Source organism: Anopheles merus, chromosome X, assembly GCF_017562075.2.
Source record: "Anopheles merus strain MAF chromosome X, AmerM5.1, whole genome shotgun sequence".
Taxonomy (NCBI): domain Eukaryota; kingdom Metazoa; phylum Arthropoda; class Insecta; order Diptera; family Culicidae; genus Anopheles; species Anopheles merus.
This window is the reverse complement of record NC_054081.1, coordinates 6,294,107-6,316,064: the sequence shown is the minus strand read 5'-3', so window position 1 is coordinate 6,316,064 and position 21,958 is coordinate 6,294,107. Positions and strand designations below refer to the sequence as shown.

General features: G+C 48.7%; 1 protein-coding gene across 12 annotated transcripts in view; it reads right to left on the bottom strand.

The window, feature by feature from the left end:
• Positions 1-21,958, bottom strand: part of LOC121592112 (chaoptin) — a 99,654-nt gene that overhangs the window by 4,636 nt on the left and 73,060 nt on the right. For all 12 annotated transcript variants that reach the window (XM_041913409.1, XM_041913500.1, XM_041913419.1 and 9 more), the window contains 4 exons: positions 11,132-11,777; positions 9,278-9,609; positions 5,296-8,281; positions 1,241-1,530 (listed from right to left, as the gene is read on the bottom strand). In XM_041913409.1, the coding sequence (XP_041769343.1) occupies positions 1,241-1,530; positions 5,296-8,281; positions 9,278-9,609; positions 11,132-11,405 (3,882 nt within the window). In that variant the 5' untranslated portion in view covers positions 11,406-11,777. The remainder of the gene's footprint in view (positions 1-1,240; positions 1,531-5,295; positions 8,282-9,277; positions 9,610-11,131; positions 11,778-21,958) is intronic.

The window sequence follows — 21,958 nt, the reverse complement described above, 5'->3', positions numbered from 1 at the left end:
CGTCTTTGATATGGTCTTTTCGTTGCTTTTTTTCTCAATCATTTGGGAAATAACGTTTCTCATCCAAATTGATGGTCGTATAATCATTATATACTAAAAAAAACACCAAATTTTCACAAAATAACTTCATTTTTCGCCAAACATTAAAGCAAATGGATCTAAAACGAATTGGACGCCTTTATCATCCGCTGGAAGAAGGTCAAACAAAGGTACAAGCGAAATTTAAGCGCTTTAAACACGGTTTATCACGTACAAATCCACAATTTTTAGTATCTCAAGCACCCCAAGTGACACTTGTTCTAAATTTTTAACCATAATCTGCTCGAATGGTGCTCGAAATACCAAACACTGTGGATTTGTGTGTGATAAACCATGTGGAAAGTGTCAAAATTTCGTTTGTGCGTGCGAAAGACCTTATTTCATTGAATGATGATGGCGTCCAATTCGTTTTAGATTAATTTGCTTTTATATTTGCCGAAAAAAGAAGGTACTTTTTGTACGGCGTCAGTTGGTGAAAATTCGATGGTTTTTTTGTATAAAATGACTATCGGACCAGTAATAACGATTGGAAACGTAATTTCCCAACGGATAGATATGAAAGCATCAAAAAATACGTTTCACAGTCGATTTTAAAGGTCTTGTTCTAAAAGACCCCCCCTACTTTAAGAGAAGTTTAAGGTGCCCGTTTAAGGGAAATAGCTTGAAACCCCGATTTTCGAACTCGAAAATGTCAATTGGGATGCAAAATTTTTTAAAAAAAGTAATGTGTTACTGAGTTACAACAAAGCGACTGTAAACACAGATGCACTTTGGTGAAATTTTGACGCTAGCCTTTTTGGCAGCACCCCGTTGGACTGCACACTAACCCCAACGGGCAACGCCGGTTGCATAACGAAAGGCGCCGCTTTACTTTTCTCAACTCAAATTTCAAACGCGAGCGATTCCGAATTCTCGAAAACGAAAAGGAAACGCAACACAAAAGCTGGATGTTTTTCAATTGCCACTTTCCACTTAACCTACGGCGATGATAATTATTCCCTGAAAAGTCCAAATCGCCCCCTCCGCTCAAAAACTGCCTCAAATGCGCACCACATAAGCAGTCAAGGCACGCGGGACACATCAAGAGCACTTGAAGACGCTGCTACGAACTCTTCCGCCAAACTTTGCCCGCTCGGCACTTGAGCAAAATCAAAGCAAACTCTTTCCCATACCCTGCCCCGTCCTTCACCCTGCTACTTACGTCCTCGACCGTGTCCAGCGAGTGGTAGATGATGTGGTACCCGTGCAGCCCGGAGTGCTCCCGGCTCTGCCACGACACCAGCACCGAGTACGGCTGGATGTCCTGGATGGCGATCTTCAGGATGAGCGGCACGTCGCAAAACTCCTGCGGTTCCATCGTCAGCAGCAGCTTGCCCTGCACCTCGGCCGGCTGCTCGCACCGCACGTTGTCGTACCCGCGGGCCCACTTCCGGTGGTCGCTCAGCCACTCCCACAGCTCCTGCGTGTCGCACGAGCAGACGAGCGGATTATCTGCAAACATACAAACACACACGCATGCACAAAAAAAGAGGGAGAGAGAGAGTGAGAGAGAGTGAGAGAGAGAAAGAGAAGAGACGATGATTACGGAAGGACCTTTCCGGGATGCTTCCATTAGGCGGTGTGTGGGGAAAAATAAAACCCGAAAGCATGGCTGGCGAACGTTTCCCGCTTTCCGAGCGGCAGTAAAAGTGTCACCCAAGTGGCGGCATGGGGGTCTGCAGGCGGTGGGTACAAACTTTCTCCAACTTTTCGGAGCCAGCGTCTTTGGGGTTGATTGCACCACCGTGCCGCCGGCTCCGGCGCCCCCCAAAAACTAATGAACGGCTCATAATCGTAATCGTTAGCAGAAATCGAAAAATCAAAATGTCCAGCAGCATTAGCGTCAGCTGGGTGGTGCGAGTGCTTCGCCAACGCCCGCAATCAAACTTTGCGCCCTATGGGCAGCCAGGCGGGCAGCGGTGGATGAAGTGGACGATAAATATTTATGATAAACCATCAATTCATTTATTTTGCTTCGCTCCGATCGCTGCCGATTTCGGCAAGCAGTGCCAATTGAGGGGGACTTGGTGGGAGGTTACGGGGAAAGATTGAGTGCGTTTAAACAAGGCCGAAAGCAAATCGAAGACCGAACACCCCTTACCAGCGGGCGGGGAAAACTATTTCAACAAGCTTTTGTTGTGGTTTTTTCCCCCCCACAGTGGCACAACAACAGGTCCAATGACAAGATGGGTGAAGGGAGGGTTGGGGGGGGGGAGGTGACTTTCTGACTAAAGATACTTCTTCTTTCTATTCTGGGAAGAAGAAAATCAATTTAAGTGGAAAAGGGTACGGAAAAAGAGCAAAACTTTTGTTCCCTCTTTTGCAACAACACCAATCCCCATCCTTCTAGGGCCATGGCCCGATTGTCCATTGACTTGTTGCGTCACTCACACCCACACACACACACACACACACACCTGCTTAAGTGTGGTCGGGGAGATGGGGAGGAGAAGACTCGCTGGGGCAAATCGAGACGAATCGATTTACTAAGCAACCGACGTGCTGCGTAAGAGAGTCACGGCCGAGAAGTGCATCAGCAAAAGGAGAAAGTTTTTCCCTCCCCCCCCCCCCTCTCAGCATCCACCCTTCCCTCTTTGCAAGCGTTCCCTACCAGGAAGATGATTCTCGATCAGTGGGCTGGTTCGATACGGTTTGCAATCGGTTTGACAGGTCACGCTGGGTTCAGGCGTTCAGCGCTGTGCTGTGCCGTTGGCAAGTGGTTGTGACGTACACTAGCACACACACACACAAACACACACACACCACTATATCCAAAGGAGCTAGGCATCCGTTTTCAGTGGTTTTAACCTGATCTTTAGTTACTGGTTCAGTTGCACGCGGCATGATGGGCGCTAGGGAACCTCTTCCATCAGAGTAAAGTCCCTGCGGCTAGCGGTTGTGTGTAATCAAACGCAGCTCGTGGGGAAAGGGAGGGGGAGATTCTTCGATACTACAGTTGCAAGGTTTCATCCATCGATGCACTTCATCGCTTAACGTACTGCATCCTGCGTTGACATTCAGTGGGAGTTTTTTTTTAATATTGTTTTTTTTTTTGTCACATTTAATACACTGCCAACCGTAACTGTATGGGCAGAGGTATTTTATTCTCTTTTAGTTTATAGATAAAACTATCACAGATAAAAAATCACAAGTGCGGAAATACTATTTAACATCTTTGTGTATCTCTTTTTAATTTTTAATCCTTCCATAATTTTTTTAAATTATTGTATACGAAAAAAATTAATTTGAGTTCGTGACATTTCTACAAATATATTCAAAAAAAAATTAATAACTAAAGCAATTAAAAAATGTCCAAAATTACTAGTATCACAAATAAGGTAAATTATTATTACAGAAACAAATTAACTGATTTCAAAAAGACTTTTCAAACATTTTGATTTGGTTCATTTACTTTTATATATTTAATATTTATACCTATATATATTTTTTTTTTCATTAGCAATTTGCACCAGTGATTTACTGTTTTAATCTATTTCTTCAAATTTTTACGCGAATCGAGAAAAACGACTGCCCATATAGTTATGGTAGGCGGTGTAAAAGGTTGTTTGTATTGGATTGTTGATTGACTCCGTCTATATTTTAAGCCAGAAAAGCTGAAATTTCAGCCATAGGACAGTTACGTTCCTCCATATTGAATTTCACATCATTAACAGAGGAATAAATATGCATTTTAGCTTCCTTTCGGTTTTTTTCTTCCTATTTTAAATGGATTTTGCAGGGTTTTCAGAGCCGATTTCCAAATGTTAAATTAAAACATTTTTCATCGACTGCGAGATGTTTTTCAACAGCTGTTAAATGCTCTATTTGTATCACAATAATGATTCAGTTTTTGCACATGATTTTCAGCACGTCTCATGCTAGATTAAATTTGACAGTTCTTTACGGTGTGTTGAAAATCATGTATAAGATCTGAATTTTATTATGATGCAATTACACTATTGGACAGCTGCTGAACAACATCTTGGAGGTGGTGCACATTCATAAGGCAACCGGGAAACCCTGTAATACTTTTACCGGAATTTCCAGGTCCCTTTCGAATGTAATCATTGTCATTCACCACGTGCAAAAAAGTAATTCCACATCGATCTGACGTTTAATTTCCATCGTAATAATTTGTGATTTCTTCAGCATGATTTTCAACACAGCTCAAGCTGGATCGAGTTTGACAGTTCTTTGTTGCGTGATGAAGATCATGTGTTGAAACTGAAACTTCATTTTGAAGTAAATACAGCATTTGACAGCTGTTGAAAAACATCTTGGATGCGGCGAATAATTATGTGAACATTCGAAAGTGAATTGGAAAACCCTGTAAGACATTTTCAATTATCAAATCAAACCGCGGGTAAAACATAATTCTAGATTGTTCGGTGAAAAAACAATGGCAATAAACAATGGCAACAATAAACGGGCTGCTTAAGAGTTGAAAATCATGCTGAAGAAATTAAAAATATGAAGATGGAACTGAAATGTCAGATCGATGTGGAAGAACTTTTTGCACGTGGTGAATAACAATGGTTACATTCGAAAGTGACTTGGAAAACCATGTAAAAGTTTTCAGCCGCAGCCTACAAAATTCAATCAATTTATGTCCTGAGCAAACCTGATCAAACCTGCGACGAATCAGCGTCTGTTGACATTGGTTTTCAGGCTGAACTAATTTCTGCCGCCAACTGTCAAACTCCATGTAAAAAAAGACTCATATCTTAAAGCCTTCCAATAAAACAAATGCTTTTATGGTTTTTTGTTGTACTATATCAATTTTCTTATTAGCTTTTTGGCTGTTGATAATTGAAATTCTAATGCTGTCATTCGTAACATCCAGACCATAGTGATATTTCCCAAATAAAGTCAAATTTAACACAGCCTGGACCGGCCCCAAAAAGCCCCATTAAAAAATCATTTTTAAGGTTGGTTTGGGCCGTTTGAGCCCATACTCATCAGTTTCGCAGGATTCCAATTGGTTTCAGCAACTCGATTTGAATGCGCCACTGGAGGTACTTTGAGTAATTTTTCCCGTTGGAAGCATTGCTTTGACATAAAGTCACACTTTTACAATATGAATTATCGGCTTTCAGTATGCGCCGCTTTTCACAAAAGCGCATCATGCAACCCTCAGACCATTGCCAGTGCCTTTGAAGCGTTGCAAGTGGGAAGTTCGACACAACCCTATAACAAAAACAAGAAATCAACGCTTACCTTCCAGCCGCAGCTGCTGCAGATGCGTTTCGAGCGGCTTGAGCGCCCGCAGCGGCACGTACTCGAAGTAGTTCTTGCGCAGATCGAGCCGGGTCAGGGCGCGCAGCGTCCGGAACGCGTCCGACGCCACCGTGATCAGCCGGTTGCCGTTCAGGTACAGCTCCTGCAGCGCGCTCAGATGGCGCAGCGCGTTCTTGTGGATGCGCTCCAGCTGGTTGGCGGACGCATCGAGCACGCGCAGCTTCTGCAGGTCCTGCGCGAACTCGTCCAGCTCGCGGATGCTGTTGGTGGACAGGTTGAGCGTCTCGAGCAGCCGCAGCCCCTGCAGCCGCTCCTTCGGCAGCAGCTCCAGCTCGTTCACGCTCAGATCGAGCAGCTGCAGGCTGGCGAGGGCGACGAACGCGCCGGGCGAGATGCGGTTGATGCGGTTGTGCGCCAGGTGCAGCCGCTGCACCGCCGGGTACAGCTCGAAGTCTTTGCTGGTGACGATCGACAGGTTGGTGCGGCTGATGACGAGCTCGCGCAGGTGCGGGAAGCGCTGCTGGTCGGCGTCGGCCGAGATGCGCTGCAGCGGGTTGCCGGTGAGGTTGAGCCAGGCCAGCCGGGCCAGCGACGCCTCCGAGAGGGCTAGGTTGGGGATGCGCCCGAACCGGTTGAGCGACAGGTCGACGCGCTGCAGGCTGACGGAGTGCTTGAAGAAGTTCTCCGGCAGCGCCAGCAGCAGGTTGCCGCTGAGATCGAGCGTGTCGAGATGGGGCAGCGTGTCGGCGGTGAACCCGCCGAGCGTCGTGATGCTGTTCGCGTGCAGGTCGAGCGTGCGCAGGTTCGGCAGCCCGCTCAGCTTGTAGAAATCGATCGCCGTCAGCTGGTTGCGGGCCAGCGTCAGCACCTCGAGCGTGGACACGTTCAGCAGGGCGAGGTGCGGGAAGTCCGCCAGCCGGTTGCCGTGCAGCCGCAGCTCCTTGAACACGTGCAGCCCGGCGAAGGAGCCGCGGCGCAGCACGCGCAGCTCGTTCTCGCTCAGGTCGAGCCGGACGAGGTTGACGTTGCGCTGCAGCAGGGCGGTGGGCAGGTCGCCGATGGCGCAGCGCGCCAGCTCCAGCACTTGCAGCGAGACGAGCCGGTCGAGCAGCCCCTCGCGCACGGCCGTGAAGTTGTTCGCGGCGAGGCGCAGCGTGCGCACCGGGCTCGCGTCCAGGTGGCGCAGCTCGCCCGCCGGCAGCCGGTTCTCCTCCAGCGTCAGCTCGGCCAGGTTGAGCAGCCCGCGGAAGGCGCCCGGCTCGAGCCGCGTCAGGTTGCAGCCGCGCAGGTTCACGCTCGCCACCGGCAGCCCCGGCTGCAGTGCGTCCGCGCCGAGCGTCTGCAGGTTGTTGTAGCTGAGGTCGAGCGTGCGCAGCCCGCGCAGCGCCCCGAACACGTTGGCCCGCAGCGCCCCGAGCAGGTTGTGCGCGAGCAGCAGCTCCTCCAGCTCGGCCAGCCGGCGGAACAGCTCCGGCTGCAGGTCGCTCAGCCGGTTGCGCGACAGGTCGAGCAGCTTGAGCCGCCCGAGCGCATCGAACGTGCCGGGCTCGAGCGCGATCAGCGAGTTGTTGCGCAGGTACAGCTTCTCCAGGTGGACCGTCTCGGCGAACAGGGCGCGGTCGAGCGAGCGCAGCTGGTTGTGCTCCAGCCACACCATCTGCACGCTCGTCTGGCCGCGGAACGCCTGCGCGTGCAGATGGCGCAGCGCGTTGCCGCTGAGCTGGATCGAGAGCAGCGCCGACTCGGCCGGCTGGCCCGCCAGCTCGCCCTCAGGCACCGCCGGCTCGCCCTTCGTGCTGATCAGCTTCCCGTGCGTCGTCACCGCCATCAGCGGCGAGTGGGCGGGCGTGTGCGGCCCGGGCCCGCCCGCAAACACCGCGTCCAGCTCCTCCAGCGCGTTGTCCTGCAGGTTGACGTACTGCAGCTGCGGGCAGCCACTGAGCGCGCCGCGCTCCACCACCCGCAGCTCGTTGTTCTGCAGGTGCAGCTCCATCAGGTCGGCGGCGGGCGCGAACAGCGCCGCCCGGATCTGGCGCAGCCGGTTGCCGTTGAGGCGCAGCTCGCGCAGCTTCCCCTGCCGCTGGAACAGCCGCTCGTCCAGCTCGAGCAGCGCGTTGCCGTCCAGCGCCAGCGACGTCAGCTCGGGCGTCGGCTCGAAAAAGCGCACCGGTATCTTCTCCAGCAGATTGTGGCTGAGGAACAGCTGCTCGAGGTGCGCGAGCGAGGCGAGCGCGTCCCCGTCCAGCCGCTGCAGCGCGTTGTGCTCCATGTACAGCACCTTCACGCCGGTCGAGTTGGCGAAGCAGTCGTCCGTCAGCTCGAGCAGATTGTTCTCGCTGAGGAAGACCTCGCGCAGCACGGGCAGGTTGGCGAACACGCCGCTCACGTAGTGCACGTGGTTGCGGCTCAGGTCGACCGTGTGCAGCCGCCGGTTCGCCGCGAACACGTCCGGGTCGAGGTAGACGATCCGGTTGTGGCTGAGGTCGAGCGACTGCAGCTCGTGCAGCGACACGAACGCGTCCCGGTGCACCTGCTCGATGAAGTTGTTGTAGAGCGAGAGCGTCTTGAGCGCGGGAAAGGCGCCGAAGATGTCGCCGTACAGCTCGGCGAAGTTGTTCAGGCTGAGGTCGAGGAAGGAGAGCGCCCCGAACCGGGTGTAGCTGTCGTCCGGCTCGAGCGACGCGATCTCATTCATCGAAAGGCGCACCAGCCGGAGGTGCTCGAGCTGGCGGAGCGCCAGGGTCGGGAACTGGCGCAGCCGGTTCTCGGACAGGTCGAGCTCGGCCAGCGACTCCTCCAGCCCGGCCAGCGCGTTCGTGGGGACGCGCTCGATCTGGTTGCTTTTCAGGTTGAGCTTCACCAGGTGGAGCCCGTGGAAGCCGTAGTCCTCCAGCGTGCCGATCTCGTTCGCGTCCAGATCGAGCACCATCAGCTTCTTCAGACCGACGATCGCTTTCGAGGGTACCTGTAAGTGGGAGGGGGGGGGGTGAGGAGGAGGTATGATGTATTGTAAAGAGGTAAGAATCAGTTTGAAACGTTAAAATCATGTTAAAATGCCAATTAATGAAGGTGTATTGCATACCTTCAGGCGGATTGCTTCACAAACTGCTCGAATTCAACCCCACCGCCTGAAAGGTATGCAATTTGCTCCACAAAAACCCTCGGCACTAGTGATGGGGAAAATGAAGATTTCGTCGGAATCGATGCCGCTTAGCTCCGAAATTTTCTGGAATCGATTCCGGATAGTAGGTCCGGAATCAGTTTCTAGAATCGATTCCGGAACCAATTTCGGAATCGGCTCCGGAATCAACTCCAGAATCGGCTCCGAAATTGGTTCCGGAATCGGCTCCGGAATTGGTTCCGGAATCGGCTCCGGAATTAGTTCCAGAATCGTAATTGGATCCGGAATTGGTTCCGGAATCAGTTCCAGAATCTTAATTGGCTCCGGAATCAGAATCAGCTCCGGAATAGGAATCGGTTCCGGAATTGGCTCCGGAATCAAAATCGGTTTCGACTTCGGAATTAACTCCGAAATCAGAATTGGCTTCGAAACGGAGTCGGTTTGGGCATCTTCATAAGAATAGGCGTTTAGGTCCAATGATCTAGTCACATGGAGCTTCCTGGACTTATTTCGCTTCTCACACTTCTTATTTCAATTCAAACCATTCCATTTCTGGAGTCAAGTTCTGATTCCGGAGCCGATACCGATCCTGGAATCACTTCCGGAGTCAACTCTGGAGCCGATTCCAATCCTGGAATCGATTCCGGAGTCAATTCCGGAGCCGATTCCAGTGTCGGCTCCGGAATCGGCTCCGAAACCAACTCCGGAATCGAATCCGGAATCGAGTCCGGAATCGGAATCGATTCTAGCATCGGAATCGGTTCCGGAATTGATTCCGAACACGGAATCGGAATCGGATCGGTCCGATTCCGAGCTCCCACCACTACTCGGCACACCTACCTGCGTCAGCTTCCCGTTGATAATGCTCAGACTCTCGAGATGCGACCGCAGTGGCAGCAAACTGTTCGGCTTCAGCTGCTGCAGGCTCGAGTGGGAGAACTGCAGGTGCCGGATGCTCACGTTACCGGCGGCCGCCGAGTCCAGGCCGAGCCCTACACCACCACCACCGCCGCCGGCAGTGGAGAACGCCGCCCCTTGGAACAGATCCACCGTCAGCGTCTTCACCGACCGGTCAAAGTCGTACACCGAGAGCGACTGGATGGGCGACGAGATGACCTGCAGGGTCGAGCGGAGGGCCGCCAGCGTGATGCCGGGACACTCGAGAAAGATGCCTAAATGATGGGGAGGGGGGGGGAGGAGGAGAAGGAGGAGGAGGGGGGTAGCGGATAATGAAACGAAACCGACGGGAATGATAAGAACGTACTGCATTAAGTGAATTTTTTTGGGAGCAAAGAACCTGCTCCATGTAAACTACCCGAGGGGAAAGCGGCTCAGATAATGATGCGGGGGAGAAGCAGGCAAACGGGGGGAGGCCATTTTCCCGCTTTGCCACAGCTGGCGATTATGTGCGATTATGGCGAAGGGTTCTGTCCCGCCGGGTTTCGGTTTTATCGGTGCGCCGGAATCTATGCAACCAGCACCACGCACCACGGGTCTGTAGGCGCGCCTGCAAGGTATGCATGCGGTATGACACGGAGAGTGGAACGGGAAATTGAGTAATAAAAAGCACACAAACACACTACACGCACACACAACCAGGCTGCTATGTTACCAAGCGTGTGAGATCTTTCCCTTGCCCGTTTCCATTTTCCTCTCCGAAATGAAATTATTACGTGACGGTATGTACAAAACGCACACCGGGAAAAACGGGGCAGCGGGCCCGGGCCCGCGTTACGCAACCGAGACGATAGCAGGCGCCTCGAGCGGCAAGATTTCAGCGGCAAATGGTTTGCGCACGAAGCATCGGCCCCGGCAAATCAGTCAGGGATGAACTATGACACACAGCAGACTGCATGTCCGGAAGATGGTGCGTGCGAAGGAGGGGCTGCAAGCAGGAAGGAAGGAGGGGTAAAACATCAACATCACACACCCATTACCGGGCGAGTTTCGTTCGCCACACACTCATAATCTCCGGTCCTCTTGCGGTGCGATGAAGCGATTGCGATCGGGCCTGGGAAGAGGAAGCTGCAAGACGGGGCGGGATTTTCCGGTCAACACACAACCGAATGCGGTAGACAGGGTACGTGTCGATGTGTGCGGTTGAGAGTGTTGCTTTTTGAAAATTGAAACAAGCAACGAACGAATAATCCTGGAATTGTTGTGCTTCCTGCTGCAGGAATCATGTTGAACTAGCTCGCTCGGGTTTTGCTTGTCCCGCACTCCTGCTCTCCGTCCTCCGGCAACGGAATAACGAGCCGCAACGGGTCGAGGCGAAGAGTAATTTGCTCGCGTCAATGTTCATCTTGTATTTTCGTACGCTCGTCCACAGACGCCGGCTCCGGCGGGGGCTGACGCATCGATCATAACCTGGTTTTTCGGTCCTCGAGCTGTCCTGAAATAACAAGACTAGCTTGCGATCGATTCAGGTTGAGGATTGCGGATTGTTGTGCACAAGGGGAGGGGAGGGAGGGTGGTCGAGGAGTGGCGAAAGGATTTTGCCGAATTTTCCGACAGCTTCCTTAGAGCCTTAGACAACCCTGACGCGAGCGAGACAAACCCGGATGGTTTTGCGATGCTGATTGCATACTTCGAGGGGCTCTTCGAAGCGGTTTAACTGCTCGAAATATTTTCTACCATTTATTTAGTTACATTTTTGTATGAAACCAAACAAAACATGAGAGTAGCGGCACTTACCATCTTCAAATTTGTAGCACGGGCAGGCGGAATTTTCCGCAAAGCTCGGACACTCGATATCGTTCACCGCGTACATCGATGCGGGGCCCGCCTGCCCACGGCCCTTGCCGGGCGTGTCGGCCGCCCCGGTCCGGTACCGTGTCGTGCCGGAGCCGCCCCCGCCCGTACCGGAGCGCAGCTGCAGCTCCTCCATCTGGCCGCTGTCGACGAGCTGCACGAGCAGCACGAAGGCCACCGCCACCAGCCGGCACCGAGAGACCGCCCGCAAACGCATCGCTTTGCAAACAGTATACACACACGCACGCACACACACACACACACACACTCACGCGTTGGCTGACGGCAGTAGGTCGGCCCGTCCCTCACCGCTAACCGTGCACAAATGAACCGGGTGGATAGGCTGGCGGGTGGCGAGACTACGATTGCCGGGCATTCCGGGCCAACTGCTTGCTTGGTCGGGGGGACTTGTGTGGGGAAAGGGAACGTACCACTGAGACACAGCACACAAACTCACGCACACGCACACACACACGCACACACAAAGTACGACACTGGACACTACTGCAACGGGCAACGGTTGAAAGCTCGTGACAGCATTAAATCTAAACACATTTTTCTTTTGCAGGCTTCACACAATTTCTACGATCTGCAAAGAGAAAGAAAGAGGAAAAATGGCATTCAATTAATCAGTCGAGCAGTTGATGTTTTTTTTTTCAAGTATCCGCCCCCTAAAAGTATGCAATACAGTTGTGAAACAGCTTTAGGTGGCATCAATTTGCATATCTGCAGGCGTAGCAGAAGAGTCGAGCAGTGTGTACACTTTTGGCACTACAATTGTCTACATTTAGGCGTAGAACTACTCGAAAAGACAAAAAACGCCTAAAACTATGCAAAACAAATCTTTTTATTATTTCCACTGACAAAACGTGCATTTAAATGCTGCTAGATGAATAATTTTTATAGTTCATTCACGATTTCGTTACAGCCCAAGCTCGAAATAGTGCTTCAATTATTACGATCGCACGATGGCATTCTCTTCAACAGCCATACTATCCAACGGTTCTGCATCCGACCGTTCTGCCTGTCATCAGTGTTGAGTGTTGCGTTTGTCGATGCAGCCACCATGAATTCCGACAAATTAGTTCCTGCCGTCTGGCGGTAGGTGATAAAAAGCTAAAGCCACTTGCACCATTTGAAGCGCCCTGTTCCTTCCTCCACAACCGTACCAGTCTCATCATCATCGTGATCGCACAGAAACAGCACGCCACATTACACCGGCAACCGACTCGCTCTGTCGCTCGTCAAACCTGCCCCACCGGGCAGAGCTATGACCGACCGATTTTCCGCACCGTTGCGTGTTGCGCTTCCGCTGCAAACCGGAACGGGCGACCCGGCCCGAATTCCACCGCTCCATTACTTTTTGCTGGTTTATGCTGCTGCATTTTCTTACCACCGCTGGGAAAGTCTACGCGCGCTCTCGTGTGTGTGCCGCTGTGCACTGCAGCCATTGTTTTATGTCAACGGAAAATAATGATTTTTCCTGCTTCCTTTTGCTATTTAGTTTTTATTTTGTTAAAGTAAAACAAAAATCTACATGCAATGCAAGAGTTTTTACATTGTGCGTCGCTTGCCGCACAGTTCCGTGCGACCGCCACTATTACCGGAACCCGCCGGGTGCCGGTGTCTTAAAGCATGCGGGCACCCGGGCACGCTGGTCGCTCCTCGGTTTCATAAGTTTTCGCCCGCGCTCGCTCGCGAAAACAATTTTCATTTTAATGCATCTTTTATGCACTCACCCGTCGAAAGTTCGTTCCAATTTGCTGCCGTTTAAAAAACGCTCCAGCGAAACACCGCGCTGTTTGTTCGCTTTCGGCGCTCCCCTCCCGGTAAGCGTTAATTTAAATGCAAGGGGCAGCAGCAAAAAAATGAAAAGTCACTCACAAAAACCGGCTGCGAAACAACAGGCAATCCTGCTTCCTGACCCGAACCGAACGCAGACGACGAATTTTCTTCCGTTTTCTTTTCGGTGTGTATCTGAGTGGGCTTTTTTCCCTGTTCTCTTCTTCCTTAACTGGCCATTTCTGTCCGCTGTGTGTATGTGTATGTGGGTGTGTTGGTGCGCGTTTAATGAAGACGAACTGCTAACTTTATTTTCACCTTTTGCCGCCTACCGGTTACTCTTCATCAAAGCAAACGAAAAAAAAGGAAGGCAACAAGTGAACGGCCACGTGTTAATTTCTGGCCCTGCAGAGGCGCGTGGAAAGCAGGCGAGGTTTGCGCGGTCGGAAAAAAAACAGTAACCCCGAGCAGCCGAAGCAAACAACGTTTATTGCCCAGCGGACATTGATGGAAGGAAACAACAAAAAAAAAGAAATAAAAAATGAAGATCCGGATGAAAGACGAGTTTCATGCTTGATACAACCAGCAAACTTCAATTTGTGCTCGTCCAACAACAACAAAAACATTGCTGAAAGACGGATAGAACTTTAAGGTTCAACAGAAAAAAAAAGTATTTTCACCAGCGCAATGAAGTGCGATGTTTTTCTTTCGCTAAGTTTCTTACTAAACTTGTGTGGGTCTTTTCTGCAGGCTAATATGCAAGCTAATCTCCTAAAGGTATGCAATTGTAAGACATTAAGTGAAGTTTTGAGCCAATCGCGCCTAAAGTTAGGCAATTCTCACTTCGAATGGTTTAGCGTATGATTTTGAACAGAAATGTATTTTTTGTATATTTAAGGAAATTAATTTAAATGAAAACAATGGCCTAGCAATGGGTTTGATTGTGATTGATACAGCAACTTAACCTCAAACACAGAAAGCATTAGAAGGCTACGCTTATTTTACATCTAGGCCCCACCGTTCCCAAGTGACATTTGCTCGAAATTGTTTTCCCATATCTGCTCGATAAGTACTCGATACGCCTGAATTTGTGGATCTGTGTGTGATCAAGTGTGTTGAAAGCGCTAAAATTTGGTGAGTTCGTAAATGAAACTTTCTTCTATCGATTGACGATGCCGTCGAGCTCATTTTACATTCGTAGCTTTGATATTTTTAAGAAAAACAAAAGCATATTTTGTGTGACATTATTTTATTTAAAAAAAACTCAATATTATTTAAGTATAAAATGGCTGCATGACCAACTATAACCATAGGAAACATAATTTCCGAGCAAATCTACAAGAAAGCAACGAAAAAGCCGCATCACATTTGATTTTAAAGGTCGTGTTCTAAATTCCCTTAAAATGGTGCAGTTTCAGGGAATCTCCTCGAGTTCCCGATTATTCGTGCTCGAAAATGTCAATTGGGTTGTTAGCAGGCGAACACAATCTTCGTTCAACCTGCAGCATACATCAAAAGATCTATTTTTTTCAGGAACTATCTCATTCCTTCTCAAGTGAGCGCAAATCGATTAAAATTCAAATTAAATTAAATAATTTTTTCCACCTCCATATAAAGCTTCCCCTTTAACACCTGTCTAGCGGCTTAACACATTGCATACTGTCGGGCGTTAAAATTCCAATATTGTGCGATGGCAAAGTTAACATTGTTTGCTCGCACGTTGCTTCCGCGAATTATAATACCTTTTTCATTCAGTCAGTACTATCAGCTTACTGCACCCGCTAGCCAGCACCGGGGCAGCAGTGCTAGGTAACAAAGTTTTCAAACAATTATGCCAATTTCAATGAATGACATCCGCTGCACGCAGCAACTCCCCATTCTCGTCCTTTGCTCTTTTAATTCTCTTCTAGGCTGCATTATGGTGTTCTTTTTTGCGTGCGCTCTCTCTCGCTCTCTCTCTCTCTCTGTCTCTCTCTCTCTCTCTCTCTCTCTCTCTCTCTTCTCTGTCCCCTCCCATCACTGCTTCTTGCGCTTCCCACGCAAGAAATAAAAGCATCCGCGTAATTGAAGCGAACATGCGGAACGGGCACACAAGTTCGCTCAACTTTTCACTAGCGTGCGACGGACCGGTACCGGACCGGAGCTGAATGAAGAGGAAGAAAAAGAATAGTAAGAAAAAACAACGCACACACACACAGCATAGAAGGTAAGTCAACGCGCGTCGGGTCGTGTGGGTTGCGGGCCACTAAATTAGGGCAGGCCCTTCGGGATGAAGGAGCTGGCCCTGGTTCAACGCTGCCGCGGCTAGCAAGAACGCTTGATTGGTGTGCTGTTTGCTTTGCATGGGTAGTTGTGTATGTGTGTATGTGTGTGTGTCATGGCAAGCGGGAGCTGCACGGGTTTCATTTTGATATATTTTTACTCTATTCCCTGGTGCTTTTTTCTTTTTATTCTTGCCTTGTTAAGGTACCCCGCCTGCACGCCCGGTGCTTTTGTGCGGCAATTCAATGGCAAGAGCTGCGATCACGGGTGATGCCCCTGATGAGATCCTGTCTCCGGCACGGGCTCGAGACCTTTCAAACGCTCCCCAAAGTGGGCGTCCCCGTGCTCGCTCTCTCTCTCTCTCTCTCTCTCGTCGCTTCGCCTACTCTATCGTTACATTTATTGCGAAGTGAACCACTCGACTGTTGCCAATGAACGAAAACCCCGCAAACTGTGAAGCCAAATCAGACACAGGCGAAAGTGCACGAAATCAACCGAAGCCCCAGTTTTGCGTATATATGGGTAGAATCTACTGCTACGTTACGGGGCGGGGAACGAAATTTGTGCCCGTCACAGCACCATCCCGTGGAGGATTTTTGTTTTTTTTTTTTTTTGAACGCACAAGCAGCTGATTTTTCTTTGCAGGCTCCGGGCGCGCTACGATGCCCTCCCTTCGAACCGGGTCACCAGGGCTCAGCGTGGAGTATCGATTTTTGCTCCGCCAAATGCTTTACCCTGCCTGCAAATGGGATACAGTGCTTGGAAAGATAGCACGGCGACGGGCGGCAACAGCCCGTCGCGCTGTCGTTCATCATGGCTCGGGAAGCGTTTGCCAGCACACACACGCGGCGAAAAAGATACAGCCACTGCATTGCTTCGCTGGCACTTCGAGGACCTTCGTACCGCACGCTGCTGCTTTATGCGTTACCGCAGTTCACACTCGCACCGACCGCCAGCTCATCTGCCCGCGTCGGCTCCGACCGCTGGCCAGCAGGTCTCGCAAATCTTTGCACGCCGAGTTCGGTAAATAAATAAGCAGCACCGTCCGCACACATTACTGCATCCTGGTCACGGCACCAGCCGAGCAAAAACCCACATTTCATCAAATATGCATATCATTTCCAGCAGCAGCAGCAGCGAGCGCACACAAAACTTATCACGCATCCGCTCCCACTCCCTTGCAGGCTCCAGCTCCAACAATGAGCTAGAAGATACAAAACAGAGAGAGAGAGAGACAATGAAAAGTCACGCTAGCAAGACGGCACAGAAAATGAAGCCATCTTCTGCGCGCGCGAGCAAAGGAAACCCCCGCCACGCCCAAGGGGAAACCGAGGCACATCGGCTCTCCAGCAACAGGAAAGGACGCACTTAAGACGTTGTAAATTTTAATAAAACCCATTTGTCTAGCAAAACACGCACCCCTTCCCTCGTATTCTTACGGGTCCGGTTCCGGAAAGGCTTTTCAAACCCACGCTCACGGAGGCGGTGATGGTCGCGCCACGTCCGTTTTCAAGAAAATGGTGTGTGTTTGTCGTTTTTTTTTTTGCGGGTTGTACAATTTTTGGCTTTAAATAAAAGCTTCGGTTGCTTCGGCGAGTTTTATAACGTGACGTGGCGGGCGAAGGACGGAGTCCACCGGGAGCGATATTTTAGCGTGCCGCGCTGGTCGCACCATTCTGACCGTCGCTTTAGCTTGATTTGTTTTTGCTCCCTTTACCATTTCCTTGCCTGATGCCTGTAGTGCGATGCGTGAAGCCTAACTTTTAGGCGTCATCCAACTCTGCTTTGTGACGTCATCAGCTTCGTTTTACAACATTGGGTTGGTTTCTGTGTGCTAAAACGAAAAGGGATTGCTTCTTTTTTTTTCAGGGCGAAACTAATAAAAAGTAACTTTAGAGCGCAAACGCTTCGAACATGATCGAAAAACGCTTCAAAACTAGTCGCTAGAATATATTTTATTGCACATCAAACGTTTAAACATAAATTGTACTATAAACCAGCAAACAGAGAGTGAATAAAACGGAAGCCCAAAACATCATTACTGTGTTGTGCACCTTTTTTTCTAACGACAGTTTTAATGAAAACTCAAATTCTGAAAGACTCGTTGCTCCCTTTCTTCCCTTTTTTTCGATTTTTTTTACGAAGCAAACTTGGCCCTCTTGAAAGGATGGTACAAAAATAACCATTCTCCTTCCTACCCCTTCAGCCCCCTCCGTCTCCCTACGTCCTCTCATTAGATCAATAGAAACTCATTAAAGAAAGCATTCTTATCTGAGCTGTGTGCGACAAGCAAAGGAAAGCAAACATTTTAAGCAGTGCAATAGCGCAAACCAGCACTCGAATTCTTCTTCTGCGTGTGCGTGTGTGCGTGTGTGTGTGTGCGAGGGTATGCGAACGGAATTCGATTTGCCTTCGAGCCCTTTTTTGGCACGGGGCACGATTTCGGAAAACAGATTACCGGTGGGTCCGGCGAAACAAAGACACGCGGCTTCTCGGGCCCTGCGTTCCCGCTGCCAATAACGCTCTTTGTTCTGGTCCCACTTAGCGTGGGTGTGTGTTTGTGTGAGTGGCACTCTAGCGCAAAGTGCCGGCCGCAAATCATTAATTAATGTAATTGATGATAATCCGAAACCGAAATCCGCCGGTAAGGGTCCGAAAGCCCCACTGCATTAGTAAATGCGTTCCTTTTTTTTTTTTTGGGTGTCGTTGTCTTCACTTCAACCCTTAGTCCCCTTAGTAGTGAGAGCGCGGGCCAGGGAACCAATGCTGGCCTTTCGGTTAGTGCCTACCGCAACCGAGCCCCTTCTGCAGCCTTCGGGGTCCATCAATCTTTTTCATCCGGCAGCGGCAAAATGAAGCCCAAGCGTCCAACACCGAGCGCTAATCAGGGCGAGCGAATTTATTTACTCAATTTTTACCTTCACTGTGTGTTTGTATCTCTATTTTTCTTACTTGCTTTTGTTGCTCTAATAGGGCTGCAGAGAGGGAGGGGGGATGCCCCCCACCAGTGATTGTAACGGGCAGCAAATGGGAAGGGAAGCAACGGTGACAGCGGCACACAAACGAATTCTCGATGATGCTGCTAATCTATCACACCGATCCCTCGAGGAGTAAAATAAAAAAAAAGACAGCAAACTTTGGAACCCAACCTGTCCAAAACTGTCACCCTGCCACCGGGAACGGTTGCGTTTGCAGGCACACGCGCCACACAATCAATCAACGGATGCGACCCACTTTGGGCGGAATGAAGTGATCCGCAGCTGGTGCACGGGAGAGCTCGCTTTCAACGCGACGCGAGCTTCCAATGGCAGCGAACGGAAGGATGGAAAAGGGGAGTTTTTTTCTGTACTTCAATCACTTGACACTGTTGCCTGCTTTACCGTGCTCACTCATCGGCATTTGAATAGACGATGGTGCTTGGGAGGCAAATGTTTGAATAACAATTACAAATTCATGATAATTTATGCTTGGTGTGTAACAGCAGTTCATCATTGTTTCATTACTGCGTCGTACTGTGTGGATTACTGAAGAGCTACTTTAAAGCTAGAATGCACAACGTAAGCTAAGCGAATTCGTTTTGTCTTGAAACAATCTTTCAAATGCAAAAATAGCTCAATTGGTCGTAATGAACGTTTCAGCAATTCATTCCGATTGAAAATAAGCTGAACGCCTAAAAGGTATACTCTTTGCATCACACAATATCTTTTGTAAGCTTTTTATTTTTATTTTATTTTTATGATCGAAGATAATTTTAGCGATGAATAAAGAAATAATTCTTTTTTTTACTTTTCGAACGAAATAAAACATTAAACTCTTTCACAATATTGATCGATCGAATTTAACTTGAATTAGGGTAAGTGTACCAATAATGGCTCTAATATATCATCAAGATACCAATTTTACCCCTGTAAAAATAAGTACTGAGTAAAATGTCAAAAGCCTGTATGTCTTCATGTAGCCTACAATGTGTAGTCATGTTCTACATCATGTTTTTTTATATATTTTCACTCCGTGTTTAACAAACTACTTGAATTTTTTTAAATGAAGGATCGTAGCCATAGTTCGACTATCTTCTGGGCAAGATACTTCTAGCCATGACTAGCCCTAACTATCGATCAAGGAAGAACAAGAGCACATATGGCAACAGGGCTACACAAGTGGCTTCAGATTTCACTTTCTTCATATGAAAGTCATTCAAGCGTGCATTATTTTGATGAAACTGATTCGATTGTATAACACTTTACAAATAAATGATGCTTAAAAACCACATATTCACTCTTTAGATTGTAAAAATAAAAACGAAACCCCCTATTAGTTTATCTGTAAACTACGCACTACGACGTACGAGTTGTCTACAAAGCATCCATGGTAGGGCAAATGTACTAATAGTGGTGCAATTTGTAGTGGTACAGATGTGTTTAACTGGATTTAAAGAGTCTGGAAGGACAATTTCTGCATATTTTAACACATAGCAATTGGGATTTGTTTTATCTTCGCAATCACAACCATTTTTTAACTTGAAACACATAAAATTTACGAAAAAATGCATATTTTTTTGACAGCTTCGTTGTACCTATAATGGTGGTATGGTTCCTATAGTAATCGTATTGTGTTCCTTTAGTGGTGGTAAACAAAGATGCCTGAAAAATAGTGTAATAATATCAATGGAACTTCGTTTTGAAGTAGTGGTGGGAGCTCGGAATCGGACCTACCCGATTCCGATTCCGATTCCGGAGTCGATTCCGGAGCAGATTCCGGAGTTGGCTTCGGAGCCGATTCCGGAGTTGAATCCGGAGCCGATACCGGAGCCGAAACTGGATTGGAATCGGCTCCGGAGTTGACTCCGGAATCGATTCCAGGACTAGAATCGGCTCCGGAATCAGAACTTGACTCCAGAAATGGAATGGTTTGAATTGAAATAAAAAGTGTGGGAAGCGAAATAAGTCCAGGAATCTCCATGTGACTAGATCATTGGACCCAAACGCCTATTCCTATGAAGATGCCCAAACCGACTCCGTTCCGAAGCCAATTCTGATTTCGGAGTCAATTCCGATGTCGGAACCGATTTTGATTCCGGAGCCAATTCCGGAACCGATTCCGATTCCGGAGCTAATTCTGATTCCGGAGCCAATTCCGATTCCGGAGCCGATTCCGGAACTAATTCCGGAGTCAATTCCGGAACTAATTCCGAAGCCGATTCCGGAACCAATTCCGGATCCAATTCCGATTCCGAAACCGATTCCGGAACTAATTCCGGAGCCGATTCCGGAACCAATTTCGGAGCCGATTCCGGAACCAATTTCGGAGCCGATTCCGGAACCAATTCCGGAACCGATTACGGAGTTAGTTCCGGAGCCGATTGCGAAATTGGTTCCGGAATCGTTTCCAGAAAATTTCGGAGCTAGCCGGAATCGATTCCGACAAAATCTTCATTTTCCCCATCACTATATTGAAGCTGTTCTCGTATGAATAGTAAGGATTACTGCCATAATTTCGATTTCCTACATAATTTGATCGTAAAAAATGTATGAATTTGGTTGATGTAAAATTGGCTAAAGAACTCTATAACACCTGTCGTCAACCCACACCCGGAAGAGATATCTTGATTTAAGGTCTATTTTTTACTCAGCCAGATAAGCGAATGTTGGCGTTTGGTTGGAAGATTACCAACAGAAAACGCGTTTCAGTTGCTTATGATTAAATAAATGATGATTTTGAGATAAAATTATGGTGAGATGCTTAAAAATCGCTAATATCCTACAGTGCTGCTCTTAGCAAAATGGTAAGAGATGCGAAACATCTAGGCAACGCATTTTAAAAGGCTCATACTCAACAAATGTAAGTATCCAGCACGGAACTAATGAAGCACAATTATGTTAACATGTTCATATTTGAAATGAAAAATCCATCCGTCGTTTTAGAATGCAAATAGCTTGTTTTAGAGCGACAATAGGGTTCGTTATAGTCACAATTGGTGCAGTAGCCACAATTGTGTACACAATGAAGCAAATCAGGTGTCCACTTCTTACGCTACTTGTAAGTGTATTATCATGTATCTTGCAGAGGTATAGAATGCATTCTTCGACACACCATGACTGATACTTGTTGCGTTAAACTCATCTCTATCGACAATGCTGAAAACTATCCGTAATTAATCAAACACTTGCCCCCCCAAAATTATGCAACTCGCATCGCTTACAAGCCTCTCCTTACAAACAGCGACAGCTACACCGCCTGCAAATGGATATTGACCCTTGAAGCAAGTCTTCATTAGAAGGCACTAGAGCGGAAGAAAGGTTTGCCCTTTCATATTCTCAAGCTCCAACCCAAGCTTACGCCAAGCAAACTACTTCCGGTTGATAGATGCTATACGGTAGCCTTACCCTTGAACGAACAGTTAAGGCTAGATGAAGAAGAAAGCAAAAAGAGAGAAAATCGAACAAATAAAAGCGAGACCATTTCAAGCAACGTTAAACACACCAGCACAAAAGCGAATGAGAATGTGAATAAAAATAATAAGAAAACGCGCTCCCGAATCTCCCCTCTTTTGCACCCACAGCCCAGTTCGGTTGGAATGGATCGTGCGAGCAGCATCCCATCCCCGTTACCGCTGCCGATCGCTCTCTATCCTTGCCGCCCCGCCTTTAATCCGTGGGGTTAGCGCATCAGCTACAACCACTAATGAAAAATCCTGGCCTGCCGCTTCTCACCCGTGGGAAGCGGGGA